Raw genomic sequence first — 9,025 nt, forward strand, 5'->3', positions numbered from 1 at the left:
AAAAAAAAAAAAAAAAAAAAAAGGCACACTAGTAGTCCCCAAATTTCAAGCTGTCCAAGACTAATGAATTTATATTCTGCTAAAATGTCACCAAGGTATGAATTCAATCCTCTACTGCAAGTCTTACCAATGTTTCCAATGCCTACAGGCTGGCATAGATATTTGCAGTTTTTTTGTTTGTTTGTTTGTTTGTTTTTGCGGTACACGGGCCTCTCACTGTTGTGGCCTCTCCCGTTGCGGAGCACAGGCTCCGGACGCGCAGGCTCAGCGGCCATGGCTCACGGGCCCAGGTGCTCCGCGGCATGTGGGATCTTCCTGGACCAGGGCACGAACCCATGTCCCCTGCATCAGCAGGCGGACTCTCAACCACTGCGCCACCAGGGAAGCCCGATGCAGTTTTTAATTTAAGACACTGGTGACAAGCAAGGTAGTCAGTGATATAGGAATGTTTTAGAGAAACTGATCAAGGCAAGATGAAATCAAAGACCTATTCAAGAATTAGGAAGCTACAGTGAAAAAGAGAATGAATTAGGGTGGTAATAAATAAATGAAAAAGAAAGAGGAGACTTAAACGTACACTTTGATGGAAAAAATCCAAAGGACTTCTTAACTGATTGGATTTTAGTTACCCTTAGAAGCTGATAGTGGTGGTCCCAGGACTGCTACGTGATCTTGATCCAGGATGGTGAGTGCAACACCACTTCGAGCATTGCCAGACACCACGGACTTGAGCAACAGTGATCGAACTACCCTCTGATTTTTTTCTGGGTCACTTGGATGTACTGGTATCAAGGTTTCATATACACATCCATCAGAGCCTGTTGGAAACAAGTATTTATTGTTCCTTATTGGATAAATGATAGTTCTATATCTGTTATAATTAAATGTACTAAGCTGTTAATAAGATTTTACCAATTTGATAGAGAATCCAACCAGAAAAATAAACAAATGTAATAATCACATCACTCTATGCTTTCCCATAAAGAATATACTACAAAGCTGAAGTTGATGGAGGAGAAATATTAATAAAAATCTCAGTAAGAAATGTCATGATAGCTATGAAATAAAAATTGTAAATATCTGTAATAACTTAAAATATGAGGGGACTGCCAGGAATACAGACAATTCAATCAGTAAAAGGCTCTATCTCGTATTAGAAATTAATTAGCATTCTGGTCTAATATTACATTTCTTGTTACTCCAGCACCCTAAAACCTTATTAAATTGCTGGTTTTGTAGGTCAATTGTATTTTTGGCAATTTCATGTGGTTCTAGCTATGTTACATGAAGATTTTATGACCCTTTGCTTCAGATTCCCTTACTTCAATGTTCAAAAGCTAAAACATAACTCACAAACTTCTGTGTAACAATTAATATGTCCTATAGGTTAAACTTTAAGAAAACCAGTCCCTCTTAAGCAAAGGTATTAAGCGGATTCCAATGACACTCTAGACATGATAAACGAAGGGAGCCTTTTTCTTAACAGCCACTGCAAACGTTTGCACATTGAAAAACTTCACAAAGATTTTAAACTGTTATAACATGAAAATGTTTCCTAAATACTGCTCTGCTTCTTCCTCCCTTAACCTTCCCAAAACAACTTCAAAAGAAGCCATAAAGGGCTGGGGGGGAGAGAAGACCATAAAGGCATTTTTTCCCCCTAGATGCGTTTAAACCTCAGAGCATTAGGAAGAGGTAAACTCCAAGGCATTAAAAAATAATCTGTAAAATGGTGGCTAGTAAAGAGTCCAAGACTGCTCTGTTAGTGTCCTTTTACCCACCCGTCTCTGTCACTGTTCAAAAGAATGGCACACTATAGGTTGGAAAAGAGGAATGGGGAGGCCATGCAGTACCAACCTTAGGTATTTCATGATTCACTAATTACAATATCAAAAAAACTGGACTTATCATAATAAAGAGTGATTTTTCCTTTTTTATTGGTATTATTTATTGCTTATGATAAAATTTTAAGACATAAAATTTACCTGCAGAGAATTACCGACCTAATGCGTGACTAGACATGGCAAAATGCAAAAAGGGAAGGTATAAATGTTTGTAAGGAAGCATGGAAAGGGAAATACTACAACAGAAAACTGCAAAAACTGAAGACTCGAACTTAAAACACTATCCTGTAATACCCCTTTATTTATAAACTCTGAAAGTTTAAAAAAAATACTTACTTAATGACATCAGAGAGATGAATTTCCGATGCACAGATGTACTAAAACTCTGTGTAACCGATTTTTCTTCTTGTCCAAGTAAAAGTGTGTATTTGCTTAGGATACGTGAGTTAAACTTTTGTACATAAGCAAAGTAATTTCCATGCTGGAAAAAAAAAGTTATTTTATTTTAACTATATTCCCATTTCCACCAACTATATTTAAATGTTGAGACCAGCTGTTGCCCCACTGTAATTACTTTAATGAGTGCTTAAAAACCTCTTGTCCAATTAAATTTAAAAAGTTATAAAAAATATTTAATTCAGGCATAGAAATAATTATAACTAATAGATTTTTCAGTATTTTAAAAATATATTAAAATTTTCTGAAAGAAATACCAAAGTCCAATTTTAGTTTTAAAAATCACACAGATGACTCTGAAATGTCACAAAATGGGCGAGGAATTAAAGATATCACTTACTTTTTCAGTAATAAAAATCAGCACAGCATGCCTAAATACCATAAAAAACTTTGTCCACCTAAAAAAAGAAAAACAAAAATTATAAAATGCAAAATCACCAGTTGAAACACACCATCAATCTAAATTTAAGAGATTATCTTTTATTAAATATTTTTTTTAGAGCCAGAGAGATAGCAGAGAACACTTAATTCAGTGTTTCAAAATATCTACCACAGGGACCTAGAAGGCATTCCTCTGTCAAATGCATCTACGGATTAAATGCAAGTTGCTGAGCTTCCCAGAACTTTAAAGACAATAACGTGAACTATAAAGTACCAAGGGCGTGTAAGACAAGATGAGGTGTTCCCCAAACTTAATTGACCCACTCCTCCTTTTTTCAGAGTCATTTTGGGGCCTAGTGTTCTCAGGAAAACATTAGCATCTCATCTGCCTTCTTCAAGTGACAGCGGGAACTGAGGCAGAGGGAGGGTAAGGGGCCTGTAACCAAGGCTGCACAGCTATTTTCTGCAAAGTGGGGATTAGAACCCAGATTCTCTACCTATATCTTTTTGCGTAAAGATTTCCTCCAAATAGTTGCTCACACTTTAGAGGCATTCATTGGGTCTAAGATATAACTGGTCACTGTCCACATTGTTGAGTGACTATGTACAAGTCTTTGCTTGGACCTTTAAAGATTTAGTTTACATCAGGTGGGCCTGGAGGGGCAGCAAGTTAACCAAACAGGAAATGGGACGAAAGAATAGGGATTGGATAGATGTAAAACTGTGAGATTTCCTTCTATCATTTGTGTGAGTCATTTCCCAAGTTTTATTCCAGAATCTGGAAAGAAGAGGTCTCAAAGCACTATCCTGATTCCACTAACAACAAGCTGCACATTTCTTCAGGCGAAAGGGTTCTGACCTTGGCAGTCAGGGCTATATGACAGAAGATTCTGGTCTTGTGGGATTACTCACTTAATTTTCAAATAACTGACTATCCAATTCTGTTATTAGGACAGGACTCATTTGGCCCCAGTTTCCTCAATCACTTATCACGCCAGAGGCTTTTGAGGGGTGTGATTTTGGCTACTGTCTTACAGACGGTTTTCAATCAGCTTACTTTTATCATGTTTATAATCAAAATACTTTTGAACAAGGCAAAGAATATTATAAAAAACATAGAGTGCATTTTCTTTTTGGTAAAAATTACAAGTATTAGAACTTACTTAATCACTTCTTCATCAGAGATAACAGTTTCAATTTTCTGCTGGGGCTCTGCAAGCAAGGCCTCTAAACCACGAATGGCACCTTCCTTGAACAGCACCACAGGTTCTGTCCCCTGTATTGAATGTATCCTATATACCTCAGCAGACAACTAGGAGAACATAAAAACATTTAAATTTTTATTCTAAGGAACTGCCACCTAATAGAATCAGGACATTTACAGAAGGCTTATCTTTAAGGGACTGATTTGCTTTCATTTTTATTCAATTTTGTTTCATAATTATATATGGTTCCAAAGTTAAATCTAACATAAAATACATTCAGAAGTCTAACTTTTTTTTTTGCGATACGTGGGCCTCTCACTGTTGTGGCCTCTCCCATTGCGGAACACAGGCTCCGGACGCGCAGGCTCAGTGGCCATGGCTCACGGGCCTAGCCGCTCCGTGGCATGTGGGATCTTCCCGGACCGGGGCATGAACCCGTGTCCCCTGCATGGGCAGGCGGCCTCTCAACCACTGCGCCACCAGGGAAGCCCCAGAAGTCTAACTTTTGATCCTATTCTCTATCCTCTCCCCTGCTCACCCCCATATGTAATCACTTTTATTCATTTTTGGTTTATCTTTCCACTGTAAATACTGGAGGTTAGGCTATAACCTGGGTCTCTCAAAACTGGAGGTGAGGGGAGGTACAAACAAAGGCATTAATGCAGAGTTATAAGCGGTTCTGGTATTAGAAAAAGAAAGATGCCATATATAAATACATGGGCCTCACACACATATATATATATTTGTGTGTGTGTGTATGTATGTATGTATGTATGTATATATACATAGCCTGCAAGCCCAGGAAAAGAAGTTAATACCATATGTAGGATTAAAAAAACAACAAAAAAAAACCCATTGTGTAAAATTCAGGATCGTGTTACTTCAGGGTAAACAAAATGTCTGGAGCCAGGCGGCAGCACAGGTAGCTGGCTGGAGGTTTCAAGGGTCCGGGTGACAACTGCGGTTGTATGTGAATCAGCTCTGTTGTGAACCAATTCTAAAATATGCCAATTGTATTTAGAGTTTGAAATTTAGAGCCAGACATTTAGAGCCATAATGAACTTTCAAGATTAACCTAGTTAGAGATCTTCATTTTATAAGACAAAGTTAATTAACATACTTTAGGTCATTAGGAGAAAAGGCAAAGTTAGTTAGTCATGGTTCTTTTTCACTGCAGTATGTGCCACTTTTAAAATGTATAATGCATAAAACTTGCAGGGTCTGTTCTACCTATTTTAAGAAAGAGAACAATGAAGTTCATTTGCTCTTGCAAGGGACACACCACAAACATTTAAACTCATGGAAATAACTATAAATGTATCATTCATGAATTATTTAAATCCTCAACCTCATATGAAAATAACATATCATGTAACATTTTCTAACATATTAACTCATAAATTGAGACATTTTACCAAGATATACTGTAGGACAGCTGGAGTGAAAAACTGGCTATAACCTTTATGTCATGTTCACAGACACTTTAAGATAAATAACTGCTACATTACAAATTATTCTGTCTCACTAATAAACTAAATAAATGTGTTGGAAAATCCAAAGACTTACTGTCGCTTTAAATACTTTATCCAGGTTTACGTCTTCATTATTCCATATTCTCAAGACCTGAAATAAAAACATACAAGTTAAAAAAGCATTCCAATTTCCATTTACATACAACATGAATAGTTAATAAATCAAAATTTGATTTGTTTTGTATATATTATATAAAAGTTTTAGAACTCACCTTATTATCATGTACAACAATATACTCTCCAGTTTGAAAGTTGCACACAGCTGGACATGTTATAATTTGACCTTGTTTCACTGACCAGCTCCCCAAGGGTTTCTGATCAGAAACCTAATGAAATGAACATACAATATTCAAAAAGTCAGTTTCCGACATTAAAGCAATTAAATTTACATTCTAAAGAAATCATTAAAACGATAGCACTTAACAAATCTCCTAAATTAAAAAAATAGCTAGTCACAAAAAGACAAATACTATGTGGATTCCACTTAAGACAGAAAGTAGAATGGTGGTTGCCTGGGGTTGCAGAAATTGGGAGTTATTATTTAATGAGTACAGAGTTTCAGTTTTACCAGATGAAAAGAGTTCTGGAGATGGATGGTGGTGATGACTGCACAACAGTGTGAATATATGTACTTAATACCCTGAACTGTACACTTATAGTCATTAAGATAGTAAATTTTGTTATGTGTACTTTACTACAATTAAAAAAAAAACTTTAAAAGAGTAGTTAAAATGAAAATATAAGTTCCTAAAATGAAAAAAAGTAAATTAATATCGGCACTTTGATAATGAACAATTTTAGTATATTAAAAAAATTGATGCAATTGTGCCCTTGAACAGGGGCATGAGAAATAGAATAAGGATAGCTGGCATGATGCCAATTCTAATCAGCCACTCTATTCCTATGCAGGAGCTGCAAAAGTCCACTTGACAGCCAGGTAAAAACCAATGGTGTCTTCAGAAGCATCAAAACAAGCAAACAGTATAGTGTACTGTTGGCAACCTGTTCCCCAAACTTCAAAGCAGACAGCTAGCTTTTTTTTTTTAATTGAAGTATAGTTGCTGCACAATATTATATAAGTTACAGGTGTACCATCTAGTGATTCAGTTTTAAAGGTTATACTCCACTTATAGTTATTATAAAATATTGGCTGTATTGCCCCTGTTGTACAATATATCCTTGTAGCTTATTTTATACATAACTGTTTATACCTCTTACTCCCCTATCCCTATTTTGCCCCTCCCCCTTCCCTGTCACCACGGGCAACCACTAGTTTGTTCTCTATATCGGTGAGTCTGCTTCTTTTTTGTTATAATCACTAGTTTGTTGTAGTTTTTAGATTCCATACATAAGTGCTATCACAGTATTTGTCTTTCTCTGACTCACTTCACTTAGCATAATGCCCTCCATGTTGCTGCAAACGGCAAAATTTCATAATTTTTTTAATGGCTGAGTAGTATTCCATTGTATAGATATACACCACTTCTTTATGCATTCATCTATTGATGAACGCTTAGGTTGCTTCCACATCTTGGAATGCAAGATAATAAATAATAATAAATAATGTTGCTATGAACACTGGGCGCATGTATCTTTTCCAATCAGTGGTTTTGTTTTTGGGGGTTTTTTTGGATATATACCCAGGAGTGAAACTGCTGGGTCATATGGTTGCTCTTATTTTAGTTTTTTGAGAAATCACCATACTGTCTTCCATAGTGACTGCACCACTTTACATTCCCACCAACAGGGTACAAGGCTTCTCTTTTCTCCATGTCCTCACCAACATTTGTTTTTTGTGTTCTTTTTGATGACAGCCATTCTGACAGGTGTGAGGTGATATCTCATTGTGGTTTTGGTTTTCATTTCCCTGATAATTACCGATGTTGAGATACCCAACTTCTTAAAGACACAGAAAACTGTTCAGCAGCTCACACAAAAAGAATTACTTTCTATGGAACCACTAAAAGCAAAGTTTAGAAAATGTGCTAAAGCAGTCCTTAGGCTAAATGGGGGCGGGGTGTGTAGACTTCAAGGGACGCAAATCTAGGATTCACAGGGTGAACCATAGCTGGAAACAGGTCACTCGGAATCAAGATGCCTACTAAGCTGCCAAGAAAGCAAAAAGCCAAAACAAAACACCGACAAAATTTTCCCCCTAATGAGTGGGTAAGAAGCGTACGGACACAAAGCTAAAGCACTGTTCTGGCAGTGACACCTTCTCCCACCCAACCAATCTCCGTTCAACCCTTCTGCGAGCAGCTGAGGTGACAGAGACCCCAGAAGGGTATCTTAGCAAGGATATCTCCGGGAGATAGGAAGCGAAAGCACAGGTTTCCTTTCCTTTCCTTTCCGAATCTAGCCCACGTGCACTTAGACGCTCTGCCTCCTGCAACTCGGAAATATGCCTCTCCGGGAAAACCGAGTCAGATTCTAGACCTCATTCAGCGTCCCAAAAAGGCCACAACGGCTCTCCGCTAAGCCCGCTGCAAGACCTCTTTCCAAAGCTGTGAGAAACCTGAGGTTCCGGCTCCGAACTCAGAAAGGGGCGAGACAGCAGCGGGGGCGCTCCGATCCTACTGCTCTCACCTTATAGAGGATGACGGTCCTGCCGCTGTCCGTCACTAGAAACTGGTCTGTTTTGTCGCTCTGCTCCACTCCAAGAGGTCCGTCAGGCCCGGAACCCAGCGGTACCGCAGTCAACGTGAAGCCTTCCTCCAAGGCTGCCATTTTGGTCCAACTTACGGAAGGCCGCGCGTCCGTCCCGGCAGGCTTCGCGCTTTCTCTCGTGAGAACTGGATTAGTTCTCGTCGACTGGATTAGTCACTCGCTAACTGAGATACCTGCTCGCTGAGCCTGCGACCTCTGGCGGGTGGTGATCGCTAGCTGCGCTGCGGACGCCGTCGGGTAGGCGGGGCCTGGAGTTTGCGTCTAGACTCCGCCTACCAGGCCACACCACCGAGTCCCGGTGTACTGCTCTAGACGGGAAAGAATGGGCGGGCGGCAGAGATCTTACCTGTTAGGTACTGCATCCGCTGCCCCTTATTCAGCTACCGACTCGAGAGGCTGAAGGATGAGCGTGTCAAGTGGCCGAATATAAATAAACTAGATTTTTTTAGTTGAAGCGAACTCTCTAGGAATTATTAACACGGCTTCATAGAACAGTGTCCCAAAGGAAAAATATTTCTCTCTTCAGATTAACTCTTCATAACGTGCTGTACCTAACTGAAATGCCTAATACCCCCTGCTTCTCAGAACCCGCCACAATGGTCTAGTCTCTGCGGCCTTTTGGGCCTCCCAGGTTGTCTGTCCCCACTGGCTCTCTGAGCACCCGCAGGGAAATCTCTCCAGCTTATAGGAAATTCAGACTTGTCTGATGAAGCAGGTGACGCTCAAGATCCCTCTTGGCAATTTTTGGCAAGACCATTTCTGGGAGAGATTTTTCAGATAAACATGGCTGATTCAATCAGTAATGTAAAAACTCAAAAAAGATAAATTATGCATGTTCTTAGGGCGAAACCACGTAAATAGGCAATTATTAACAGATATGTACTATGTGCTACATCACAAAGCAAAATGCCTCCACATCAGTTTAAATTAAGCATCCACA

General features: G+C 38.9%; 1 protein-coding gene across 1 annotated transcript in view; it reads right to left on the reverse strand.

The window, feature by feature from the left end:
- Positions 1 to 8,152, reverse strand: part of NOL11 (nucleolar protein 11) — a 20,482-nt gene extending 12,330 nt beyond the window's left edge. The window contains exons 1-7 of the mRNA XM_007456787.1: positions 8,005 to 8,152; positions 5,631 to 5,744; positions 5,453 to 5,509; positions 3,845 to 3,993; positions 2,641 to 2,698; positions 2,181 to 2,325; positions 630 to 818 (exon numbers count right to left, since the gene is read on the reverse strand). Of these exons, the coding sequence (XP_007456849.1) occupies positions 630 to 818; positions 2,181 to 2,325; positions 2,641 to 2,698; positions 3,845 to 3,993; positions 5,453 to 5,509; positions 5,631 to 5,744; positions 8,005 to 8,145 (853 nt within the window). The 5' untranslated portion in view covers positions 8,146 to 8,152. The remainder of the gene's footprint in view (positions 1 to 629; positions 819 to 2,180; positions 2,326 to 2,640; positions 2,699 to 3,844; positions 3,994 to 5,452; positions 5,510 to 5,630; positions 5,745 to 8,004) is intronic.
- Positions 8,153 to 9,025: the final 873 nt, after the last annotated feature.

Source organism: Lipotes vexillifer, unplaced genomic scaffold (genome assembly GCF_000442215.2).
Source record: "Lipotes vexillifer unplaced genomic scaffold, Lipotes_vexillifer_v1.1 scaffold299, whole genome shotgun sequence".
NCBI lineage: Eukaryota > Metazoa > Chordata > Mammalia > Artiodactyla > Lipotidae > Lipotes > Lipotes vexillifer.